This window comes from Eubalaena glacialis, chromosome 19, assembly GCF_028564815.1.
Source record: "Eubalaena glacialis isolate mEubGla1 chromosome 19, mEubGla1.1.hap2.+ XY, whole genome shotgun sequence".
Taxonomy (NCBI): Eukaryota; Metazoa; Chordata; class Mammalia; order Artiodactyla; family Balaenidae; genus Eubalaena; species Eubalaena glacialis.
The window spans coordinates 25886860-25914402 of NC_083734.1; the positions used below are offsets into that span (position 1 = coordinate 25886860).

The 27543-nt window shown below is 44.6% G+C and overlaps 1 protein-coding gene across 1 annotated transcript in view; it reads right to left on the reverse strand.

Moving 5' to 3' along the window:
• Positions 1-2508: 2508 nt before the first annotated feature.
• The window catches only part of YPEL2 (yippee like 2), a 38129-nt gene continuing 13094 nt past the window's right edge, over positions 2509-27543 (reverse strand). The window contains exons 2-4 of the mRNA XM_061175975.1: positions 8609-8652; positions 7465-7573; positions 2509-3600 (exon numbers count right to left, since the gene is read on the reverse strand). Of these exons, the coding sequence (XP_061031958.1) occupies positions 3511-3600; positions 7465-7573; positions 8609-8652 (243 nt within the window). The 3' untranslated portion in view covers positions 2509-3510. The remainder of the gene's footprint in view (positions 3601-7464; positions 7574-8608; positions 8653-27543) is intronic.

Sequence of the window (27543 nt, forward strand, 5' to 3'; positions counted from 1 at the left end):
TGATTTTATCTATTTTCTTTTCTAGCCAAGAGTGGTGCAAGAAAATATTTCAATTCTTAACTTGGTAATGTACTGCAGAGTCTGCTCCATTGGGAAGAAATGCAGAGAGGCATTGCTTTATTGCCTCCGTCCAGACTAAAGTGATGGAGATCTTCTTTTTTTCTTTTTTCTTTTTTAAGAGTATACTGGTGATCACTGTTTCCCTTAAGATATACTTCAAGAAATGCAGAGGAAACCACAGCATTTAAAAATGAAAATAAAAAGTGCTCTCAGGGGATCTGAGAAAACAGCACCAAATATATTATTTAAAAAATTAAATATTATTTACAAAAGTATATTTCACAAGCAACTGTTTCTTATATATCCACTTGAAAATCTTTTTGTCAAGGGGACACCTCTCTTTTACACACTGATCCACCAGTAAAGATTTACTCTGCTGTCAGGGGAATTGGGGGAGCACTCAGGCAGGCCCAGCTGACGATCGGTGGACATCAGCAGCCTGAGACTAATATCCCGCCCGGCAGGCTGGGTGTAATCCAGGACGGCCAAGGCCATATGACTTAGGAAGGTACAGGGGAGATGGAACTAGAGTCTGCCGGTTGGACTTCAGTTGAAAGAAGGCAGCTGCTGGCTGAGGTATAAAACTTCTTCTGAACCTCAGTATAAATAAAAGGTTTTATACCTTTTCCTTTCTCACTTCTTCTCCCCTTCCCTACTCCCTGCACCCCACCCTAGCTTTATCATTGAACTCCAATTCCCCAAACCTCCCAGGGGTGAATGGATGAGGTCTTTGGTTATGCTCTGAGTCAATAATTTGGTGAGGAAATTAAGAAATGAACTGACTGAGGCCTTGAGTTGATGCATCTCCATCGCTCAGCTGCGGTCTCTCCAATACTATAGACATTAGATAGACAAGCCATGAATGAAGCTAAAGTTATAAGAAGCACTTCTGGTTGACACAAAGGGAAAGCCTGATGAGTTGGGTTTTCTTCCCCTGTTGCAACGTGCTGCTCAGATCTCTGGCACCAAGTACGGTGCCACGCGCCCACTGGATGCTCAATGGATAGTAATTGAAAAAAATACCAGAACCGGGGTCTAACTGGAGCCTGCTCTGATCCGTGTAAGAGTCAGAGGCCCCACCCCCACAAACACAGTGGCACATCAGTCTCCTCTGCCCCTTGAAAATTCTAGGGCACCTCATGTCCGGTTTCTATGTCACCACGCTCCATTTTTACACACTTACCCATGTCCTCCCCAACCCCCCATACCGTCTTCTCTTTATGGAAAGGATTATCAATAGCCAGGATGTTTCCTGAGTCAAGGGGCTAATCAAAATACAGAAATGAGGGCCACTGCCTTCAGCAGGGATGGGGAGGGGAATCTATGATTTCTATGCTGGCAAGCCAGTTTAGGAATGTGAAAGTTGAAATTTTTTTTTTTTTTTTTTAATTGAGATCTGGGGCCTGGGAGCCAGAGGAACTATTTCTCTGGGATCGGAAATGAAAAGACTTCTTCTGAACCTCAGTCTGCTTTTTAGTAACGTGGAGAGAACAACTTAATCTCCCAGGCTACTAAAAGCACCAAAAGATGTGGGCAAGAAGCCTTCCGGAACAAAATTCGATTTTTAAGAATCCTCTTTGTCTTACAGAAGCTGTCTGCTGCTGAACGTGGGGCTGGGCAGGACCACACCCATCTCAGCCCCTGGTTCCACAATCAACACACAGAGACTCAAAAAGGCATTTCCACAACAGACTGGCCCCCTCTGGGAATTTGGCTCAATTCTGAAAATGTCCTGGGTTGGCCGCTTTAATCTTGGTTAAGAATTTTACAGGTTCTCATCTCCATGAACTCACTCTTTTGTGACTTTTAAGGTGAATTTTCCTATGGGATCAGCCTACTTGGGGAATGAGATGCTGAGAATTACCTAACAAAACCTACACATATCTTAGCAATAATAATATTTTCAGTCTAAGCAATGAAATTAACTCAGTTAAATGAGTTTCGGTCATGCACCACGTACTGGCTAAATTGCTGTAGAACAGACTTCACAGTGTTGATTAAACGTAACAAACTCCTTCCTCTCTCTCTCAAGAGCCTTACAGGGATTTGTTCTCCACTTCCCTAATATAATGAACTTTGGATGGGGAGGTGGGGAGTGGGGTGTAATACTGGAATTTATAACTTGCCGTTTGACATCAAATCTGAGACCTTCCCATTGCTGGATCACATTGACAGATTTGTCTCCACACAAAACATTCAAGTAAAAGAGAACAGCTAGGGGCATGAGGAATCTACCGGCCAGGTTATCACTAAGCTCGAAGCCTTGGGACTTTGTTTTCCACGATCTACAATGATAGAACTGGAGAAAAACACCCAAAACTCTACATACAAAGAATTGCTGATCTCAGTGAAGCCATTGCATACCAAAGAAGAAAGATGCACTTAACCTGTTATGGTTCAAACCTAAACTATTCCCGGCACTGCCCCGCCCCACCCCCCCTTCCTTGCCACAATGCTCTTCTCTTACTAAGGTTCAGAAGAAAAGGTCAGTCAGAACTGCTAACTGGTTCTACTTTTTATTTTCTCTGGCCCAGTATCAGAGCCATTTCTGCAGGAGCTCCTAAACCGCATCCCCCTTTGTTCCCTGTTATCCTCCATCACTGATTTTACTTGGTTGCTGGTCAAAGCCTTTGGGACGTTTGGATCTTGCACCCATTGCAAATGGCAGTCCCCTCTCCTGTCACCTACAGTGGCTGAAGAGGCAAAGATGATTACCCAGAGGAGCAGTGAGGCATCAGAGTCATCAAAACCATCTGGGCTTTTCCCGAGTCACTCATTGCTGCCAGGACACTCCCCAGCTCGGCCCAGGGGAACCAGGCTGACCCCTGCCCTGCCAGCTAGAATTAGGGCCACTTCTTGTGCTCATTTGCTAACCTGGCACATTTGGTGTCAGGAACAGAAGCTTCTGATCAGAGAGAATGCAGTCATGAGGTATTTTTTTTTCTCTTTGTCCTTTTAGACAAGTCGATTATTTCAAGCCTAAGTTCCCAGGTCTCCAGGAGCAGCACAAGTTTGTTCTTACCTCTACCCTCCCGTCCCCTACCCACCCGGGACCCTCATGGTTCCCCTCTTCCTCACACCCCTGCGCTGTGCCACTGTTCTCCTGACAAGAGGCCATCAGGCAGCTCTTCAAGGGCCCTGGGGCCTTTATCAAAGTGGGCTGCCGCCATGCGGGCAGGCATCTGTTCCTTTCGTTGTTTTGCTTTCAGCCAACACTAGAACAGAGAGAGAAGCCAGGATCAACTCACAAACAGATACAAAGCAAAGAGACAGAGAGACAGCAATTTAGAGGCTGGTCACCAGAAAGATGGTGGCAGGGTGGGAGAATGCCCCAGATGGCAAGGCCCCTAAATGGATGGAACCAAGTGTTCAGTCACTCTCTCACGCTTGGGTAGAATGTTCGGTTGGATGGCATTCACGTGGACACTGGGTTGGGTAGATGTTCTCCAATCAGTCCCAGCCATTGTCCTTGATCATGTGTGCTAGCTCAATGATGTATTTGCCTTCTTTATATTTCTGGCTGCTTTCAAAGGCATGTTCCTAGGAAACACAAAGGAAGAGAAAAGACACTGAATGACCGAAGACAAGCAGATGACTTTTGGAGCACAGGAGCCAAGGCGGGGCCAATGACAGGTACCAGGACCACTAAAGTCTGGCTCCGGCGTCACCCAGACTCACTGAGAATTCCTACCACTCAGCACACTATGTCCCCTTGGCTTAACTGCAGCACTGAGGCATCAGCAGGACTTTCTCAATATTTACAATAGAATTTAAATATTTTTAAATTTAAATGTTCTGAATTTAAATATTCTAAATATTTTTCTCAATATTTGCAATAGCGTTTCTTCAGGATCTTTGCTCATTCAAGTCTCTGGCCAAACGTCACCATCTCAGTAAGGTCTTTACTGAAAATCACAACTTCCCAGGCAGCAATCCCTCCCTGCCCCCTTTTCCTGCTTTATTTTTCTCCACAGCACTTACCACCTTCAAACATGCAGTATAACTTGCATATCTATTTTGTGTTTTGTCTGTCTCCCACTACCACAAGATAAACTTCATGTTTTGTTCATTGATAGATCCATCTATATATATATGTATGTGTGTGCGTGTGTGTGTGTGTGTACGTGTGTATAAAATCTTAGGGGCACTTGGTTTCTGATGTTTACCAGAAATCTGCCCTATGGAGGTATCCATAAAGTTTCTGTGTCATTATTTTATTTTATTATTATTTTTTGGCCGGTCTGTGCAGCTTCTGGGATCTTAGTTCCCCGACCAGAGATTAAACGCGAGCCCTCTGCAGTGAAAGCCCAGAGTCCTAAACACTGGACTGCCAGGGAATTCCCACTGTGTCATTATTTTAAACTGTGCTTGTTAGGCTTAGAGAAAAGACATTCAGGAACAGAAACAAAATATATTGTGAGGGCAAACAGGTCTCTCTTTTATTTCTTATCTTGCTATTTCCATGTCAGATGTGTTATGTTTGTTTTTCCGTCATTGCTTTTCTCCAGGGAAAAAGGAGCTGTATGAACTCCAGGCTGAAGGACCTGGCAGCCCTTGAGCCCTACCCAGCTGCCAGGCCTCCAGAGAAGGGCAAACCCAATGCAAACCAGCTGGGAGGTTACCAGCTGAAACTTACAGCACTGCAGGCTCTCCCAGCTAATAAGCCCCGCAGAAATAAGTCCTGCCTAGGAGTAGGATCAAGGTGATATTCTATTTGCAGACACAGATACAAAAAACCATCTTGGTGTATCATCTGAAAAACACTGGGTATCAGGGTCATCAGATGGCAAAGCTCAATGTGCAGAGCAGTGGACATCAGCTCTCCCTCCCGAGTCCCTAAATTAGGAAGGAGCTAAATAAATCCTACTGTCGATAGATTCTGGGCAGCATTTGTATGGACTGTATCTTCTGTTCTAGAGCTCAGGGGCTCCGGGTCTCAGAACAAGAGTTCAGACTCGAGCCTCTTGTTGAGAGAGGAATCATTCCACATAGCGGAGAGGGGAGGGGCACCGAGAGAAAGTGCAAACACACCACACACATACAAGAGCTGTGGGCTCAGCAGTAATTTCCCTGACACCTCATTATTCCCCAGCTCCGTTTGTGTGTGTGTCTGTGTGTGTGTGTGTGTGATGTGTACACAACCAGAGGAATGTGGTTTGGGAATAGGACCTATTGTTCCATAGTAGTGTATTCAGGATAGAGAGGAGGAAAAAACAAAACTAGGAAAGTGACAGTGTGTCCCTATTCAACAAAAAAAAAGAAAGAAAAAAGTGAACACCCCCCAAGCCACAGGGCACTTGCAAAATGTCACAACTGGATTCCAGTAGACAGCACTAGATCTGGAATTGAAACAAACATCCCCCCTAAACCCCACATCGACTGCTTCCTAGCATCAGAAGCATCATTTAAGCATCTGACTTCCTTTTACAATTTACAAAATTATAAACTTTCTATTTACAAAATTGGGATAATTACAAGTACTTCATAGGGTTATTATAAGGGTCGGAAGGAATAGTAGAGTGAAAGGTTGGAGCACTGGGCCTGGCATGTGAGAGGTGATCAATGAATGTTTGGGGAGATGGATGGTCCTCTGTTGTCCTGTCCAGCTGTTGTAACTTCACCTGTGGTTTTCCCCCTTGGTATCATGACTATGAACACCCTGAGGGCAAGAACTAGATCTCATTCGCTTTTGTATCCAGCACAAAGGTTCTTAATAAAGCTTTGTCAAAGGACTGAATCATTTTACCTGAAGAAAGGAGCAAAACCAAGTCAGATTTATCTTCTGTATATAAATCCAGCACACATTCAAGGAATAAGACAGCCAAGAAGTTGGGAAACAAAGAAGAAGCAGAACACTTTTGGATCATCAAAACCAGAACTGTGGCCCCCCAGATCACTCAGAGGGGACCAGTGGCCATACAGGGGGAGAAGGGCCAAGGCCAGTTTCTCCCGTAGGAAGCTGTGGTTAAACCTTCTTGGCATCATGAAACACAGTGTCTAGGTTTTTTTGTTCTCATTCTGAACATTTCAAGGAAGACATGAAAAGATGGAATCTAAAGGCCATGCTGCTGCACTGCAGACTCCACCTGCAGCAGTTTTTTAGATCTGCACTTTTTTTTTTTTTTTTTGGCCAAGCCACGGAGCTTGTGGGATCTCAGTTCCCCAACCAGGGACTGAACCCGGGCCACGGCAGTGAAAGCCCGGAATCCTAACCACTAGGCCACCAGGTAACTCCCCAAGATCTGCACATTTTTGAACTTTATTTATACGCTCCCTGCTCCCACGTATGCACAAGCTCCCCCACTATCAAAGTCCTGCAGAGCGGTGCATTTACTGCAGTCAACAAACCTACACTGATGCATCCTCATTACTCTGTGGGCGGTTCTGACTACTCCTTCAGGCTCCTTCCCAAGCTAGCTAACGGCAGGTCCTATGAGCCAGCCCCACACTGACCCTCTGCAACTGACAGGACAGGGGATTTGAGGCATTTTACATGGAATAAATTGCCCTCCCAGAAACAGGAAGACTCATTTTTCAATATTCCCACAATGAGAGACAGGGCAGAGAAAAGCACTGTGAAAAGATCTGCCAATGATAATAATAACAATAATACAAGTTGACTTTCACTGAACACATATACCTCCTCTCACCCTGGCAAGGGACTGCCCACTCTCCTAGGTACCAAGGAGATGTTAAAAATATCTGTGGAGTTAAACAGTGCAGGAATAAACGTCCAGTTGGGCAGGGCCAGCCATGACTATATCTGACTGTGGACATTAATTAACACAGTATTTGATGATGCCTAGCACAGGGTCTGGGACCTAAGAGATGTTTTGGGGACATTTACTGGAGCATCAAAGCACATGGGCTCTGCAGTCTGACCACCACCTGGACTCCTCTCCTCGTTTGGCCATGGAATGGCTAGACAACACTGGACATACTATTAACCTCCCTAAGCCTCAGTTTCCTCAGCCATAAACTAGGGATTAAAATGGGTAAATCCTTATCCTCTAAGGATTCTGTGAAGAGTAAATAAAATAATGTACGTCTGGAACGCAGTAAGTTGTCAGGAAATGTTATGTGCCATTGTTATTATTACTATTACTATTATTAATTAAATTGAGAGGGTATGTGTGTGTGTGTGTGTGTGTGTGTGTGTGTGTGTGCGTGTATCAGGAGCAGGTGAAGAAAGGAGTACGAGGAGTGACTGTCAGTGAAAAGGGGATGAGTGTGGCAAACAAAAGTGTGCCAGGAACTGCTCTTTGAGCTGAGTTTCCCATCCTGGTCAAAGATAATCCCACAAGGCCACGGGAGGCAAGTAAAAGAAAACATTCTTCCAATGTGTGGCTCTCAGCTAGTTCCTTCACGGCCCTCTCTCCACCAGTCAGACTCCTTGGTACTTACATATTTCCAGCCCAGAGTGGTTTTGCAGTTTTCACAGTAAATGTCCGCGACGGCGTGCAGTCCTGTTAGCAACACGCGCTCTTCTGCCGGCCCGCAGCCCACGTTAACTCTGTGCCAAGGGACAGAGAGAGAGAGCGGGGCGTCAGGCACATGCTCACCATCAGTTGTTCAAGCTGGACTTCCAGCAAAAAATTAACGGAGTACAGCTGCCTGAAGGGAAGCCAACACTGAGAAGAGCAGCATCTCTAACTGAAACCAGGAATAACCTCCGAAAAGGTAGCCACATGGAAACGTCTCCGTTGAGATGCATTTCAGATCTGCAAGTTCTGATTCAATGAGTCTACTAAAAGTAGTCTTTATGGTTGAGACTTTGCTCAGAATTTTTCTAACAAATGCTTTTAGCCTTGTGATTTAAGGGGACAAACTGACAACCACATTGAAGTCCACAGCCATGAGCACAGGTCCTCAGAGCTTCCTGAGGACTGACTGCAGCCAGAGATGTCAATCATGACGGCACAGTCCTGTCCTGATCACAAGGATGGGTGAGCCCCATCTATCAAATACATAGACTCCTTCACAGAGCACCTATTATTTTAGACTGAACACGCTAGATTTCCATTTTCACAGTTCATCAGGCTTGCTTTCCTAGAGAAAGCTGTAAATAATGCTGAGGGCTGTGGCAGACTGTGCATCTGTAGGAGGGGATGGAGGCTCTTCACTAACTCCACTTTATGAAGGCTTCTCCAACCTTAGTCCTCCAGCAGATCCTGGTGTCCTCTGTTCGCCCTCCTTCTCTTCCCCAGAGACATATCTCAGGTCTAGTTATAAGACCTCCCGTGTTGAAGCTCTCAGAAGCACTTCAGCTTCTTCCCTAGGAGACTACAGCCCTCTGTACTTACTGGGGGTAGTGACTATATTATTTTTAGCCAAAGATGATGCCCCCCCAAAGTCCCCAAGGATGACTGGCTACCACTTGTGGTAAATAATGCTCCATGGGTGTATGTGTGTGTGTGTGTGTGTGTGTGTGTGTGTGTGTGTGTGTCAGAGAGGACAGGTTCCATTGTTTAATTATCACTGAGCGTTGCTTTTCCCCACCCCTCAATATTTGCACCGAACAATGGATGTACCATTCAGAGACACTCACACTGAGTTAAAGAGGTATGCTCGTCCTTGACTTCCTTGGAATGACTGAAATGCAAGAAGACAAATCGATAGTTAGAGATCCATTTCACCCACCCATTCGGGAAACCAGCCCCAAAGCACAACAATCATGACCTTGCAGGGCTGACACGGCTAAAAGGGAGCAGTGAGCCAGTTAACCCTCCAGCTAGCAGATGGCATGGTGGGAGGAGGAGAAGGCAGAATAAACAGAGCTACAGAGCCCGGGTCAGCCCACACTCGGACTGTTTTCACCAGCCCAGGTAAGAAAATATCATTAATCCACACTGGCCTTTCCTGGACCCACTTGATTTCAGCCACCTGTACTGCCCACAGCTTTCAAGTCGGCTAGGGCATGGAAACCAGCACAAGCACCTCTGCTTGCCCTCTTGGTTCAACCCTGCAGAAGACAGCAAAGAATCCCCAAGGTAAGAATAAACCACCAAACCCACACTTCTCACTGGTCTTGCTTTCTTGGAGATCCTAACTGCTAGACCATCCTCCTAAATGGCAGCACGAAAGCTCTCCTTTTGAGGTGTAAGCAACTTTATCTCTAGATCACAGGAATGCTCATTAAGCAGTAATCCCACTTTAACTTCTAGCTTAAAGAGGAGCTTCTTTCTTCTGGCTGGAGGATGGCAGGGAACAGGAGAAACAGGAGCCAGAGCTTGCCGTGCGATTTGGCATCTACTTCCACTAACACAGGCCCTATCCGTGTTTTCCTCCTCTGGTTACACTGAAACGTCTGGCTGACATGAGCCATCCATGTACTGCATTTCTGCCTGCATTTTTAATGTGGCCTGACAACTGTACCCTGAATTAAACATCCTGGTCTGCTCTGAAGACCACTCTTAAAATAAATAAACAAACAAACAAATAAGGGACTCTCCCATGACCTCTGTTATTCAGTGGCTGGAGAAATCTATGGGTGACTGGTTAACAGATGACCAAAGGGTAGGAGAGAACCAGACGGGACACAGATCACTGCCCATGAGACAGCTGTTGTCAGAAGCACAGGACTTTAGGGATCAGTGCTGCCAGCCGGAGAGAAAGGTAAAATTCTTGACCTGTGGAAAAACTGCCTTTGGGGAAGCTAGATTGTTGGTTGCCTCCCATACAAATGTACCAGAAGCCTTGGCTCCCAGGTGCAGCTCTGAGCAGCAGGCAGATGTTCCCCAGCTGCTGCTCAGGCTGAAACCAGCTCTTTCCTTTGGGTAAAACATCCCCGGGGAACATAAGAGCTCCAGGCTAGCACTGAGCATGAATAGGAGTGTCACAGCCTCGAAACCTGGAACCTGGAAGTCCATGCCAAGTGTTTGGATGAGACAATGTCCCAGCAACACAGACCCTATATTTGGCCAACCTGTTAGCTCAACTTTGGAGCACAAGACATCCAAGCACCGCCAGGATAGCAAAAGCTTCACGATCTGGTCTCACCAACCTCTGCAGTCTCTTCTCTTGCTACTTTCCCACTGTGTCCTTTGCTCTAGTCAGGCCGAACCACGTGCAATTCCTGGAACTTGCATTTCACCAACTCTGACCACCATCTTCCCTGAGATGGGGAGGCTCCTCCACTTGACCAATCCTAAGCCTCAGCTCAGCTTCCTCCCTTTCGTAAGGCTTTCTCTGACCTCCTCAGGAAGAGGTACCCATTGGTACCCATGTACTGGACTCCTCTTGTTCCCTGCCTGTTCCTTTTTCTTAGCTCTTAGCATACTGGATTTAAATTGTCTCTCTGTCTAACTCACTCACTAGATTGTGAGCTCCCTGAAGGCATGAACCATGTCTTCAATCTCTCTCTGAACCCACAACACATAGCATGAATCTGGCATCATTTATAAAATATTTATTGCATGAGTCAATTGCCTCTAATTTCCTTTTTTTTTCTTTAAATGGCTTTATTGGTATATATCTGACATACAATAATAAAGTGTGTATATTTAAAGTGTACTATTTGATGAGTTTTGATACCTGCATATACCTGTGAAATCATCACCACAACCAAGATTATGGACTATCTGTCACATCCAAAAGTTTCCTCATGTCCCTCAATCCGGCCATCTCTTCCCTCCTCACTCTCTTCCCACTCATCCTCAGGCAGCCACTGTCTACTGTCACTATAGTTTGTATTTTCCATAATTTTTAATAAATGCAATCATACAGCATGTAGTGTTTCTTGCCTGGCTTCTTTCACACAGCATAATTCTTTTAAGATTCATCTATGTTGCTGTATATATCAATAGTTCATTCTCTTTTCATTGCTGAGTCATATTCCAGTCTGTGAATTTACCAGAGTTCATTTATTTTTGGTTTGATTTTAATAAGGGACTTGGACTAGTTGACCTCCAAGTCTCCTTCCAGCTCCAAAATTATATTCTCGTATAATTCTGTGGTCCTACATTATGGATAATCGGGAGTGCCACCCTCGAGGAAACTTTTATCAAGATCTTCAAGTTAGAGCTTAGAAGAAGGTGGTTATCGGAAAACAAATTCTAGAAGAAAGCAGACTGGAAAACGACAACATGAAGTAACACAGCTTCACCATTTATGGCAGGAAAAGACATTCACTTCTCAAAGACTCACAGATCACCTGCTATCTGCTGGGCACAGTGGGAATGCAGGGAGCGAGGCAGCACTGTAGAGCTTTTCAGGGCAGCAGTCCCCCCAGAAGGTACACAAGACAATCCTTCAGGGTAGGGGGAAAATACTAGAAATTTTATCTATTTAATTTTATCTTTAAAAAAAAGTTTCACTAAACAGTATTTAGCAATGCTTTCATTTTATATGATCTTTGTAGCTCAGAATTGATATGCCTGTACAAAAATTAAAATGGAGGATATTCAGAAGAAAATGCAGGAGAAAATCTTTGTGACCTTGCGTTAGAAAAGATTTCTTAGATACTACACCAGGAACACAATTTATAAAAGAAAAAACTGCTAAATTTCATCAAAATTTTAAACTTTTGCTCTGAAAAACACTTTTAAGAGAATGAAAAGATAAGCCATAGACTGGGAGAAAATATCTACAAATCACTTGTCTAACAAAGGACTTGTATCTAAAATATACAAAGAACTCTCAAAATTCAATAATAAAACAAGAAACCCAATTTTAAAATGGGCAAAGATTTGAACAGACTTCACCAAATATAAACAGATGGGAAACAGGCCCATGAAAAGATGCTCAACGTCACTAGTCATTAGGGGAATGCAAACTGAAAAACATAATTGACATATCACTATACACATATTAAAATGGTCCAAAAAATTTTTTTTAACTGACAAAACTAAGTGCACTCAAGAATGTGTAGCAACTGGAATTCAGACACTGCAAAATGGCACAGCCATTTGGATAAGAGTTAGGCAGTTTCAATTACTCAAACGAAATGAAAACCTATGTTAATACACATAACATGGATGAATCTGAAATGCTTTAGCTAAGAAGAGCATTGGTTGCCAAAGGTTATAGGTAAGGGGAAAGTTTGACTACATAGGGGTAACACAAGAGTTGGAATTTTCTTATCTTGATTTCAGTGGTGCATGAGTATGCATTTGTCAACACTCATTGGATTTTTTAATTTTTATTTTTAACTTTACATACAGTAAAATTCACTCTTGTTGGTGAAATCCAATAAAAATTTTAAAATAAGCCATCTCTAAACTCTCCTATATCTGAACACCGTACTCCTATATTTGTACAATTAGGAATTGTAAAATATTTCCTGATCTATTTAAAAGTATTCCAAACAAAGAGCTTCAGAGGAGTTTGAAGTCTCGTTAAAAGGTACTTTTCTGACCTACAAAGTTCAGCAAAAACCTTTGTATAACTGGTGGGTGGGTTGGAAAATGGGGACCATGATTTTTGTAAGCTCAAGGATGCAAATGTTCCATTTGAATCTACCTTTGTAAGGAAGTTTTCATTAAGGGCAACTGTTAAAATGAAGTATAGAAGTATACTCTCCTAGGGACACACCTCTGAATTACTGAATCACAAAGTGATAAACCAAGATTTTTTTTTTCCTAAAAAGAGAGCATATTCAATCATATATACCTTCAATAAAATAAGATTAAAAGCAAATTTACAACTGTTTTATTTTTTCTTCCATCCTTTTAAATTACAGAAATTATTAAAATTTTCTAATATTTGTTTATAATGTAGGTATTACATAGCAACCCATGTATACCATTTATAAGTAAGTAGACATATTAGGAATACATGCTCAAACACTTTACTGGTAGGGGTATGTGATTTTAAAGGTTTGGAGGTCACTGTTCTGGGGGTTCCAATCTGTTTCAGGCAGGGCCTGAGAGTCACTTTCTCTGGCCTGCCACAGATTCGAATTCCTAGAGAGTAGGGTGGGGGAGGGCACATGGCAGGGAAGAGAGTTGCCAGTCAGGCCCAGAGGCGCCTCACAAGGCCACCACGGTTCCTCCAGGCCTATTCTTCGAGAGAGAGTGCTGGCAGAGGTCCACACTCTACAAAGGGTGCCGAACCCAATCAGGGCTGTCTCGGTGGCAATACGTACAGAGGTACCTCCCCAGCGACAGTATCTATGAGCCTGTCTCCTCAGCCTGGCACTCAGGACCAACTGAATCTCTGGGGCAGGATTCTGAAAGCTCTTCCACCGTGGCTTCCACACTGGGCCCCTGCCAAGCCAACATTTATGATGAGAAAAACATTCACAGAGAACAACAGGCATCTTGCAAATAGACACAGACAAGAATAGCCCGGCTGGGTCGCTGTCTCCTGTGGGCCCCAGCCCAGCCTGGCACAACGAGGCACGGTCTGGCGCTCCCTTGAGTGAGGGTGGTACCCAAGGTGGGGAGACTGAAAGGAAGTGAAGGAAGCAATTAGAATGAAGCAAACAGAATTTCAGACCAGGAGATCCCAAACAGACTGTCGGACACATTTGTTTGCTGTCATTACTGCCAGGCAACAAGGCAGCTCTTTTCCATGTTGTATATCAATGAAGGCTGGTATTCAGGACTGCAGAAAAGGTTTTTTTGTTTTTGTTTTTTAAATTATACAAAACTTTTCTTCTGTCCTTTAAAGGAAGGTAATAGTTCCAGGCCCAGCCCTTCCAGCCAGCTCAAAGGAACGGAAAGGGCTTTGAGTTTCCTGTTTAGTAGCCAAAACCACTGATTTCTGGCCCCTTTGAAAGTCTGGAAGGCAGCAATTCCTTTTAAAAGTAGGAGGACCATTGAAAAAAATGAATACTTGTGGGGGGAGGTGGCAACAGAGCAAACATGTGGGTTCCTCCTTCACTTGAACAGGCTCAGGCATGAAGTCCTCCTAGCATGAAGCAGAGCCTCTCAATCTCCTCTCTCTGGGAACGTCAACCATTATCAACCGAGTATGTGCCCCAGGAAGTACCCAGAGATGAGGGAAGCAGTTGCCCACCTGACTACTCAGCTGTAACATCTGGGAGCTAGACGAGCCTTTGCATATCTTCGTATGATAAGAGGATCTCATCCTGGCTCAGAAATTCAGGATAAAACCCTGGTTTTACAACTTCAACTTAATTAATAGCTACTTGACCTTGGGAGAATTATTTAGCCTCTCTCGGCTTCCACATCTTTTACACCTGCAGATGGAAACCATGCCTATCTTCCAAGTTGTTGAGAACAAGAAGTAAAACAAGGTAAACAAAGTGCAGAGTAAAAAGATCAGTTCCCTACCTTCCCTTTTTGGCCTTTTCAGGAGCCTGGAGAAGAGAGAAGAAAAGGTTGACTCTAATCTATTTGGTTCTTCAAAATTCTTTTCTTCAGTGACTTTTGGTGTCCCCCTTTCTCTAGATTACGGCATAAGGCCACTCTTCCACTTTGTAACTCAATATCCATAAAAATGTAGGGATGGAACTGAAGCTCCCCATGATCCTTTCCACTAGTAATAATATCAGTCTTTTAAAGCACCTGGTGCTTACTTCACCAACCTACCATCCATAGGCACAGTGTTCATTACATGGGCTTTGAAGAGGAAGGACTGGCAGAGTTTGAGCCCCGGCTTGGCCATATACTCGCTATGTTACTAACTTGGTCAAGCCAATTAATTTCTCTGAGACTCAACTTCCTAATCTGTAAAATGGGCACAATAATATAGTATTCACACCCACACCAGATTTGTATAAGAAATAAATGAGACACTATATATGAAAGAAGGTACTTCATAAACTTCAAGGTATGAAGGTACTTCATAAACTTCAAAAAGTTACCTTTTTAAAAAATTAATTAATTTATTTATTTTGGCTGTGCTGGGTCTTCACTGCAGCACGCAGGCTTCTCTAGTTGCGGCACGCGGGCTCTAGAGCACACAGGCTCAGTAGCTGTGGAGTGCAGGCTTAGTTGCAGTATGTGGGATCTTAGTTCCCTGACCAGGGATCAAACCCGGGCCCCCTGCATTGGGAGCTCAGAGTCTTAACCACTGGACCACCAGAGAAGTCCCAAAAGTCACCCTTAATGTATACAATTCAGGGGCTCTTGGTATAGTCACAAGATTGTGCAACCACACCACTATCTAATTTCAGAGCATTTTCACACCCCAAAAAGAAATCTTGCATCATTACCAGTCACCTTCCATTTCCCCTGTCCCTGGCAACCACAAACCTACTTTCTGTCTCTATGGATTTGCTCAAGGTACTATATGCTATACTATGTACCATCTCAGTGAGAAGGTAACAGAGGTATTAGATAGAGATACAATGGAGGAGTTGTAAAACTCCTGCCTTGGGGTGTTGGCTAAATACCCCACCTCAACATTTTGCTGGGGAAGGTCAGGGCAGTCCCTTTTCCTTTCTCATTCCTTTCTGTATCCATGGTTAAGCCTGGTGGAGTTTGCTATTCAGGGTCAAAGTAAACCACAGGCTCCATTCCAAAGAGCTGAAACCCAACTGGATCTTGTTTGGATTTCACCCTTGAGGAAGCATATGGAGAAAGTGGGAAGGGTGGTAATAAAGAACAATGAAAATGATGAAAACTTCCACAATTAGAACATGGTGCAGTTTAAAGAAACTGAACAGTTAGCTAAGAGGAAAGAAGATTAAAGGGGGTTTCTTCCATCTTCTCTGCAATATGAACAAGAGGAAATAGACTTAGACGGAAATAAGAGGGACTTGGGTTAATTATAAGGGAAGAATTTCCTGACTCTGTATGACTTCCACACTAGGACACAGGTCACCAGGAAAGACTAGGAAAGAACAAAGCCATTTGTATGTGTTCATGGCTTACAAAAAGTGTTCACACATCTGTCTAGAAACTTCAAGATGGGGTAAAAAGCCATGTGTGTTGCCTAGGGGCAGAAGCATGGCTGCTTCCAGCCCTCTTTGGCTGGCTTTGAGCTTTGGTAGATCTCAACTCGCTCTCCCATTCCTGAAACAGATGGAGGGAGGGGCAGGGAAGGGACTGGCTCTAAAGGAGGAAATATCTGCTGTGTGGAGTCATAAAATTCCAAGGGCATGGGAGCATACACGATGCAAACTATGCAAGGAACTGAATGGCAAAAACAAAAGGTGGTGTAGGGCCTGGGGCCTGGGGGCCACATTTAATTGCTGAAATGCGGAGATTTCGGGATCTAAGTCACTTAAGTCACTTAAGGATCAGACCTTTCAATTCAGCAGATGCCGTCAGCTCTCAACCTGCACTCCCTCCTGTTCTCCATAGAGAAGGCCTGGAAAACATGCATTCTCCACAGGGATAAAGAGCAGGGGATTCGTATGATCAGACAAGCCCCATCCTCTACAGAAGAAAGGCTGACATGTCTGTTCTGGGAGACTGGCTTCTGACTTAGAGAGTGAACAGGTGGAATCAGGATGTAATGGCAGCCAGTCGTTAATAGCTGGGTCCTTCGCAGTTCAAACATAAAACTAAAACTTTTAGGGGCTGACATAATGGACCTCAAATTTCTCTCAAAACCATCAGGCCGGTCTTCCCTGGTGGTGCAGTGGTTAAGAATCTGCCTGCCAATGCAGGGGACACGGGTTCGAGCCCTGGTCCGGGAAGATCCCACATGCTGCGGAGCGACTAAGCCCGTGCCCCACCACTACTGAGCCTGCGCTCTAGAGCCTGCAAACCCCAACTACTGAAGCCCGTGCGCCACAACTACTGAAGCCTGCGCGCCTAGAGCCTGTGCTCTGCAACAAGAGAAGCCACCGCAGTGAGAAGCCCGCACACCACAACAAAGAGTAGCCCCCCCCCCCAGCAACTACAGAAAACTCACATGCAAGCGAAGACACAATGCAGCCAAAAAACAAAAAATTAAATTAAATGAATAAATAAATTTATTTTAAAAAAAAACAAAAAACCACCAGGCCCTTCCACTTCCACCATCAGGTATATATTTGAAAAAATGAAAACACTAATTTGAAAAGATACCTGCACCCCAATGTTCATAGCAGCATTATCTGCAGTAGCCAAGGTATGGAAGCAACCTAAGTGTCCATCAACAGATGAATGGATAAAGAAGATGTGGTATACGTATGGAATCTGAAAAAAAAAAAAAAAAAATTGTTCTGAAGAACCTAGGGGCAGGACAGGAATAAAGACACAGACGTAGAGAATAGACTTGAGGTCACGGGGAGGGCTAAGGGTAAGCTGGGACGAAGTGAGAGACTAGCATGGACATATATACACTGCCAAATGTAAAATAGATAGCTAGCGGGAAGCAGCCGCAGAGCACAGGGAGATCAGCTCGGTGCTTTGTGACCACCTAGAGGGGTGGGATAGGGAGGGTGAGAGGGAGACGCAAGAGGGAGGAGATATGGGGATATATGTATATGTATAGCTGATTCACTTTGTTATAAAGCAGAAACTAACACACCATTGTAAAGTAATTATACTCCAATAAAGATGTTAAAAAAAAAAAAGATGTGATATAGATACACAATGGAATACTACTCAGCTGTAAAAAAAGAATGAAATTTTGCCATTTGCAGCAACATGGATGGACTTGGAGTGTATTATTCTAAGTGAAGTAAGTCAGACAGAAAAAGACAAATACTGTATATCACTTATATGTGGAATCTTAAAAACACAACACTCTAGCAACTAAAACAAAAAAGAAGCAGACTCACAGATATAGAGAACAAACTAGTGGTTACCAGTGGGGAGAGGAAGGGAGGAGGGGCAATATAGGGGTAGGATTTTTTTAAAAAGGGTTATTATGGGATTATATGAAATCACGTGTGTGAAACCTCTGAAAATCATCAGGCCTTTGAAAACAATTCACTATGAGCTGCTGAAGTTAAGAAGACAATGCAAGTTAGTACACCTAGGAAGAACATAATCAATTTCCTGGATTTATGTTTCAATCTACACTTCTGCTCCCAAAGCCAACTGGGCATTGGCAAATGAAAATGTCCTGACACTACAAAGGATTTCTGGAAAGTCAGTGGGCAAAACCTACAGACTCTCAAGGCAAGTCTTCCCCTGTAACCAATCCAGACAAAAAGGCCAGAAAAGGCATTCCTCCAAGACTAAAGCCACATGCCATGGAGGGGACTGCTTTTTAAATATTTTCTAAAAAGCAATCACTATAGTGAAATTGGAGGCAGTTTACGGATGAGATTGAGGTGGCTCATTAAAATAAATTGGAAATGGTGAAATAACAACAGTCACAGCTCACATTTATATAGTGCTTACTACATGCCAGACAGATTCAAACTGTTTTACATAAGCCAAGTAATTTAATCCTCTCAACAATCTGATGAGGGAGGTACTTTCATCGTTCCCATTTTACAGATGAGGAAAGCAAGGCAAAGAGAGGTTAAGACATATGCCCAGCATCAAACACCAATACGTGACAGAGACCCAGGCAGTGTGGCTCCAAAATCTAGGGAAAAATGAAGATGGGATGACAAGGGTGTTGTCCAAGTGACTTCCTAAAAGAAAGGAGCTCAACAGAATTAGACTAATACTGACACGTTTACAGGACCTCAGAACGTACAAAGCACTTTCACATATATTAACTGATTAACCTTCAAACCAACAGAGGAGGAATCTGAGGTCCAGAGCTGTTGAGTGACTTACCCAGTTTCACAAAGCTTGTAAGTCAAGGTCAGAACTTAAACCTACAGCTTCTGACTCCAGGTCCCAAGATTTTTCTAGAATGTGTTCACTTGGAAAATCTGTCTCTTTGAAGAAGAAGGATGGATTAAGCTGTCAGAACTGATGAAAGTCTCTTAGGCTATTCACCTTCCTCTGCCCTGACTCCATATTTACTTAGCAACTGCCTAAATTTAATTCTCTCGCTCAGTGGGTTTACCTTCAAGGAAGATAACACACAGTCCAAGCTTTCGGGATTATCTGTTCCACTGTAAATTAATTAGAATTCTGGTCTACCAGTTAGCTTCCTACGAGTTGTGTTAGGGTGAATCACTTCACCAGAGCTTGGTCACTCTTGGGTGAATGGATAAAATTTAATTTGTAAACTTACAATGCTTAAGGCTGACAGGACCACCAAGAAAATGTTCTCTGCAACCTAACCTGAAAACAGCCTTCCCAGCTAACTACTGAATGAATGATTCTCATTTCACAACTCATGGGAAAAAACAATTAAAGCAAAGAAGCCCTTTAAAATCCACACCCCTCCCCCTTTTTTTGGCACCTGGACTTCATGGCAAAGAATGAGCAGAGAACTCAGAAGAATGCTTTGGGGAGTTTTCAAAAAGAGAAATACTTAACTAATTGCAGTCTGCAGGAATCCCATGCAGTGGATTGCAGGTTGGGTAGAGTGGAGGATCTCAAAACAAAACAAAATATACTTATGACTTTATCCAGTTTTAATTTCATAGGCCACTGGAATCTGAGGAGCCCCAAGGTCAATTACACACCTGATGCAAAGCTCTTGCCCACATTCCTACCAAACCTCTGCTTAAATACTTCCAGGGATAGGGAATGCCTCCTCAGGAAGCCCATTCCACTGCCAGCCGCTCTGACAGTACCAAAACTCCTTCTATGAGCTCAACTCCTGAGAGCTCCCTGAATCCTTCATCTTTACAGCCTTTGGTGCCAAATAACTTTACAGCTTTTGTCTTGCCCATACCAAGGTCTCCTTCTGTGGGCTAAGCTTCTCCCAGTTTAGTAGATGAACTAGATTCAAATCCCAGTTCTGGCACCTTCTCTATTGTATGCTCTTAGGTACATTCACCTCTCTGTTCTCAAGTTCCTCACCTGCCAAATGGGCTAATAACACCCACCTCACAGATAGTAAAGTGCCTGGCGTACACCAGGCCCTCGAGAAGTGGTAGCATCCTTCCTTCTACCAGCTCCTTCAAATTTCCTGTACACAGCACGGTTTCACCCTCGTTGAGTCTACCACTGTGTTTTTTTTTGTTGTTGTTGTTGTTTTGTTTTATTTATTTATTTGGCTGCATTGGGTCTTAGTTGCGGCACGCGTGATCTTCGTTGCAGCATGCAGGATCCTCAGCTGCAGCATGGGAACTCTTAGTTGCAGCATGTGGGATCTAGTTCCCTGACCAGGGATCGAACCCGGGCCCCCTTCACTGGGGGAGTAAAAAACCACCGTGTTTTTAACCTGATTTTTCATTTCATACTAGGTGTTCCCTAAACACTTTCAACACTTTCCTCTCCTGGAAATGCTAATCAAAGCACAAGGCCTTGCTTAAACAGTCAGGCTTCAGGTTGTACATACAAACTGAAGTAGGCCAAGTACTGCGTTCTCCCCCACCCCTCATGGCAGATGTCCAGCACTAGACTTTCCACCTGTGGCGTATTAGCATATATCTACATTTAACCTCTGTATTCATATACCCGCAGGGACAGGGCTGAGTTAGGAGTAGAGAGTTATATGAAATAGTTACGAAGGAAGAGACAATGTTATTTAAAAGGGCTTGAAGAAATCACAGTCAAAGAGCTCTTATGAAAGAGACTTGAGCATACAAATGTTAGAAAGATGTGAACATAAAGGGCTTGCCAACGTGCAAAAGTTGGGCACTGGTGATTCTCAGTATTCCCTCTAGAAACAGAACACGACTGGGTCAGAACCACCAGCTGACCCCCTCCCACCCCTGCCAGGCAAGGCTAGATCACCTGCCTCCGACCAGCATGACTTCCTTAGGCAGACCCCTGATCCTCTGAACTGGGAGTTGCATCATCTGTGAAATGAGGGGGTTGAGTGAGGTTTCTTACGAGGGTGAATATTCCATGAGGCCATATTCCCAAGAGAGTAGACGCCTGGCACATTAAATGAACATTTCTGAGTCAGAGTTAGACCTCTTTTCTTGTGTTTTTAAACTTCCTGTTTATCTGCATAAAAGGTCTTTTCTGCTCATCAGCTGGTCTATTTTATCTAAGTCCTGGCTAAGACTCATCCTCAACACATAGAGACTTAAATCCCTTTCACCTATTCTGGTGCTCAACATTGTCCCCTGGCCAACAGAAAAGCCTGAGGCACACTGTGAAATATCAGGCACTAGAAAATCATCTCCCAGGCAAAAAGGTTTTGTCACACTAAAGCAGTCTATGATAGTTTTTAAATGGGGGGGGGGGGAAGGGGGGAAGGGGGGAGATCTAAATCAACAAATATTTAATGTCCCAGACCTTGCTCCGCCCCAGAGTGTGTAGTGAGCAGCTCTGCCCAGAAGATGCTTAAATTCCAGCAGAGGGCTCTCCTGGGAGAGAAAGTAGGGTGAAGAAGATGGTGAGGACTTAGCATAGCCTCAGCACAGCCTGTCTATATGCCCATCTCCTTCCCAGGGGAAGATAATAACTCACTGAGAAGTCAGCAGTGGTCCCTAGATATTTGCTACATAATAAGAAAAACAATGATATCTTGTATCTCCCATAGTTTGACACCACGTCAGGGCATTGTCTCAGGTATTACCCCTGTTTTATAAGGCAGCTGATGGGGACACAGCCACACCTGGAAGTTAAATCTCAAAAAGGCCCTGTCTCTCTTTTGGGCAGCTACTTCGTTTGGAAGTGTGTGTGAGCATTGTCCATTGTGTACACATCACTCCCCTATCCACTGATCTTTCCTGTTGATGGGGGTGGAGAGGGTGTGGGATCCTTAATAGCACTAGACAGCAAATTTGAAAGCAGAACTTGTTAGTTTTTAAACAAGGATCAGCCAGTTGGACCACAGAGTGGGTGTTCCCATGCAAATCCCAGCACTTTCAAGTTGCTCCCTGAACTGAGCCCAGCCAGGACAGCAAGCCGTGTTTTTTTGCAACCAGCACTTTGATTAGGTCTAGAGAGGGACTCAATTAGCATCATGGAAACACAGAGCAGATTTCAGAAAGGAAAGGTCAGCTGCAAGCCCTAGCATTTGCTATCAGCCATCTGCCAAGCAGGAAGTGCTACTCAGATCTATTTTTAATCATCTTCCCTAGGCAAGGGTTCCTGGGAGAATGCAGAGGCCAGGCTTATTCCAAGAGAAACATTTAATTGCTACCTTTCTGTACACATTTTTAAAATAGTCTCTGGATACTCTGGATATCATTTTAAATATATTCTGGACACCAACTTGTACACAGAGGCCCAGTTCTATAATGGAGTGAGTGTACTAACTCCAGGGTTCATTTCCCAAAGCAGTGAGACTGGCAAAGCTAACTGTGCAAACTTCCTCGTCACTCTCATTTTTATTTTAAGTGCATCTATCACTTCAGAAAGGTAAATTAACACCAGTTCATCTGGCAGTAACTCATTTGTGACTCAAGATATGGACTGGCTAAAGAAAGGAGAAAGGCTTCATCTCTCCTCCCAGGGACCCAGCCTGTGCTGTGCTGGTCCACCCAGGCGCAGGAACGTTTTGTCCACTGGCTTCTTCCCCCTCCCAACTCACAGCAGCACTCGTGTCTCAGTTCCATCCAGCCCGAGGAATGAAACCTCTCTGCGAGGTCTGGACAGGGAGTCTGGCACAGCCATGGCAGATTATACAGGAACAGAGCCTGGCTCAGGAACCCCTGCATTCTCCCAGCCCACACACTCAACACAGAGTTTCCTTGTCTCTTGACACTTACAAACTTTCAGCCTCCAATTTCTAGCCTAAGGTAAAGCTAAGCATACGTACAAGTATGCCTCAGCCAAGTCAAGTTTCATTTGCCAATAAAGGACGGGGGCCAGGCAGCTAGCCACCACCCAGGGCTTGCCCCGTCAAACACAAAACTGGGGAGCTACAGGACCCACTGCGCCCCATGACAAAGGGACAAAGGGGTCTGCCCCAGGTGTTACCCACCTCTCCACCCTCCCTCTTCCCTCCTCTTAGAAGCTTATCTGTCAGTGAGCAGCCGATGGGAAAGCTAAGCTGAAAGGGCACCTTGGCTGTGGGATCTTTGCCTGAGGATGTGAAATAAGAGACTGGGTATTTGGGGCAACTTAACACCAGTAGGAGCCCAGCCAGAGGGCCAGGGAGGAAGGGACTGAATAGGTAGACATGTGCCTCACAGGAGATCTAACCCCTCTGGGCTGGGGGGCTGGGAGTGTGGGGGGAGAGAGCAGGGCTGGAATCCCTCCCCTCAGTGGCATGGAACTCTGCTCTAGTGAGCTGTGGCATACAGGTCCCTGGGGGGAAGAAAAAAAAGGCCACTGCACAGGGTCACTCCCCCTGACCCAGTTGGACCACAAATCAATTGGGGCTTCTGAGCCCTGCTGAGTCTTGAGTTCCTCTTCTTTCTGGTTTCAGGAGCAAAGGGAGTTAATCAGTAAACAGCTTAAGAAAGAATAACTCTTCTTCTGCCCCTGCCAAAGATCACCTGTGCCCTTCCTCTGCCCCTTCCCCAGTTTGCCATGGCTGTACATGTCAGGAAACCCATTAACACAAACAAAAAAACACCCAAAGGAAAGCTGGGGTGTCATGTTTGGTCCAAGTGCTAAACCCCAGGTATAGGAAGTTACCTGGAGATTTCAGAGCCAGGCAGACAGCTTGGGAAGGACCAAGAGAGGGGGCTGGGCTAAGTTTCTCTGCTAATTCAGAGCAAGAAATAGGCCCTGTGGTAGAGCACTTAGGGGAGTGGCCTGGTGGGTCACACCTGAGTTCCAACTCTGGTTCTACCATTTCCTAGCGGAGTCCCCTTGATCAACTCAATTTGCCTAAGCCTCACTTTCTTCATCTGAAAATGGGAACAACAGGAGAAAAGGGAACCCTTCTACACTGTCGGTGGGAAATGTAAATTGGTGCAGCCATTATGGAAAACAGTATGGAGGTTCCTTAAAAAACTAAAAACAGAGTTGCCGTAAGATCCAGCAATCCCACTCCTGGGCATTACCTGGAGAAAATTCTAATTCAAAAAGATACATGCACCCCAATGTTCATAGCAGCACTATTTACAATAGCCAAGACATGGAAGCAACCTAAATGTCCACGACAAATGAATAGATAAAGAAGATGTGGTACATATATACAACGGAATACTACTCAACAATAAAGAAATAATGAAATAACGCCATTTGCAGCAACATGGATGAACTTGGAGGCATTATGCTAAGTGAAGCAAGTCAGAGAAAGACAAATACCATATGATATCATTTACATGTGGAATCTAAAAACACGATACAAATGAACTTATTTACAAAACAGAAATAGACTCAGACAGAGAAAACAAACTTATGGTTACTAAAGGGGATAGCGAGGGTGGGAGTGAGATAAGTTAGGAATTTGGGATTAACAGATACATACTACTATATATAAAATGGGTAGACAACAAGGACCTATTGTATAGCACAGGGAACTATACTCAATATCCTGTAATGACCTATAATGGAGTGAGTGCCTCCTTAAATCTGGTGTCCTAGGTGACTTGTTTCTTTCCCCCACTAGGGGCTCTGATTCCCAGTCACATTCAGACCTACAGCATAGGAATTTCTGGAGGTGGGACCTTTTGATAAAAACCAGCCTTTTTATCCCAGCTTATTCTTATGTACTGTCAGATTCGGGAATAGCTGCCTAAGAATCCCCATTTTCCAATGCCAGTTTTAACTACTCTCAGGCCCTAAAAGACATGAAGATTGCAGAAGCCACTTATTTTCCCCCTTCACTTTTCCCTGTCCTAAACTTCAAAACTACACCAAAGGCATCTGAATTCTGCAACTCAGTACTCCCTTTAAAGTAACAGAAAAACTCAGACATGTGGGGTTGCAACTGCCAGCTTATGATGACTCAGTGAGTGAGCCTCAAGAAGCCAGGCGGGTCACATGAGAGGGAGTATCTCACCCAGAAAAGCAGGGAATCCAGGTCCTGGAGTACTCTGAAAGGCCCTCTTCTCAGTTATGGGTGCTTGGTGTTTGCCAATGATTTATCTGGTCGCTGTTTAGCTGAAGGCATCACCAGGAAGGGACTGACCCTGGTTATTAATTACAGCCACTGGCTTAATTATCGGTGTTTATTAACTTTATACAATATCAACATTCCTCTTCACACAAAGCTCATGGATATACAGTTTGTAGAAGCTAAAGAGAAGTTGAGTGCAATATGAACCAAATGCTATTACTCCCTTGCTTAAAAACTTTTCGTGGCTCCCCAGAGCATGCAGCATACAAAATTGAGTCTAAACACCTTAGCTGGCCTTTCTGGGCCCTATGTGACCCATCCTTGCTGGCCTCCTGCTTCCCTCTACATGCCCTCTCCATCTCTTACCTGTCGTCCCCTAGGCTGGATCTCCTCTAGAATGTGTCTATGCCTCTGCTCAGAATGGACTCCCCTTTCTTCTTCACTTAATAACACTCACCTTGCTCTCTGCCCCCATAGCAGCCTGAATAATCACCTACTCAAAGCCTGTGTTTCACTACATCGTATAATAGTTCACCTATTTGTCTTCCCCACTAGATCATGAGCTACTTAAGGGCAAGAATTTTGTTGTGTCCATTTCTGTACCCCCAGTGCCTCATACAGTAGTACTCAGTATACGCTAAATGGTCAGAGAGCAGTCATTATCCAATGCCACCCTCCACAGTTAGTGGCGGGATTTCCCTGGTGGTCCAGTGGTTAAGAATCCACCTTCCAATGCAGGGAACGTGAGTTTGATCCCTGATCAGGGAACTAAGATCCCACATGCCACGGGACAACTAAGCCCATGCGCCACAACTACTGAGCCCGTGCACCACAACTAGAGAGAAGCTCCCACGCACCACAATGAAGAGCCCACGTGCCACAATGAAAGACCCTGCAAGCCACAACGAAGATCCCACGTGCCGCAACTAAGACCCGACGCGGCCAAATAAATAAATAAATAAATAAATAAATAAATAAGTTAGTGGCAGAGCCAGGCCCTAGAGCAGAGGTGGCCTGACCCTTTATTCAGGGCTTTTAAGGTGGTGCCAATGACTCGCCATCCACAGGGCCCCATATTGTTTTCCCACATAAGTGATGAGATTGTATGAAACTGTGTGCTCTGTCTGGCTTGGTTATCCTGTAACCTTCGGTGGGAACCAGTGTGCTAGATGGCTGAGGTGGAAGTTTGGCCTGTGCAGTAGAATTCTCTGGTGTCAATCAGACCTTGCCATTGAGCATAGTGCATCAACTCCTATACTATCCCTACCAAGTGAAGCCCCTGTGTTGATTTGGAATGCCTCCTGAAATCACATAAACTCATTTCTCCAACACCCATTTCACAACTGTCATTCCAATCACCTATTCAGGGGTCAGCAAACAATGCACTATGGCCAAATGGGGCCTCTCACCTGTTTTGTAAGTAAAGTGTTACTAGAACACAGGCAGGCTCATTTGTTTATGTATTCACTATGGCTGCAGAGTTGAAACCCTATGGCCAGCAAAGCCTAAAATATTATTATCTGGCCTTTACAGGTAAAGTTTTGCTGACCCCTGACCGAGCTGAAGGGAATGAAGACTCCAAACAGCCCTTCCCTTCTACCAAGAGTCTGGCTGCTCCCACTCTGGAAGCTAGTGGACCAACTGGCTTTTGCATGATGTCATTTCTTTTTTTAGCACTGGTTACAGGCCTGGGATCCAGGCGGAGATTTTGCCTACCAGAGACACACAGGGGCCTGGAATACCTAAGCACATGACCTGGCATTTAATGGTGATCAAGAAATGTGTATTAAATAAACAAACAAACAAAGGCCTGGGAAGTCAGCTAGTCTGTGCCCTGAACAACAGTCTATCCTCCCTCCTGTCCGTTTCAAGGTGACTAGTCACACAGGTGCCTGAAGCAGCCTGGTGACCTAGATTTGTCAGACCTTATCTTATCAGCTTTCCTTCCTCGTGTACTTACTCAGCACCTGGCCCCATAGTGCCCAGGGCAGACTGGCCTGTTGTTCTTCTAGAGAAGGAGACAGACTGGGAGGAACTCTCCTCCCCCACAGATACACTTTGCTGTTTTTCTTTCTCCTGCTAAGGGGAGGATCAAGATATATGGCGACTTGGAGCTTAAAGGAGCTCCAAGAAGTCTATTTTTTCTCACTTCCTCTCTCCTTAGGTTTCCTGGGTGAATTTGTCTAGGATGAACCTTAAAGATTCCTCAGAGCCTTAGCTGTCATTTGGAACATTCAGCATGTAAAGGGCAGGGACCAGCTGTGGGTAAAGTAAGCAAAGCAGCCACCACCCAATGGTGAGAGGCCTGGTCCTAAGAACAGACGTTCCTCCAAAGACATATCAGAGAACAGCGGGTCTGATTCGCTGGCCACCTCAAGCTGCAAGAGCCCAGCTGGCAGTTTTACAGCTTGGGCTGACACAGCAGGGGAAGCAGGGGTAATCAGGGGGAAAGCTGTACACATTTGGGCATCTCATGAAAATCAGGCAAATTGGGTAGAAAACAATATGGAAATGTTGGCTTCTCAGCTGCTCCAGACAACCCTGGGTACCAGGCTCAGGACGGATCTCCCCACTTGTACTGCTACCAGCTGCTTCTTCAGACTGGATTCCGGGTACAAGCTGGGTGAGGGCAAGTTATACATCTGTTTGCCACTGTATCCCTAGTATCTAATAGGTCAGAGGAGCTCACTGAAAGCAGAACTGGTT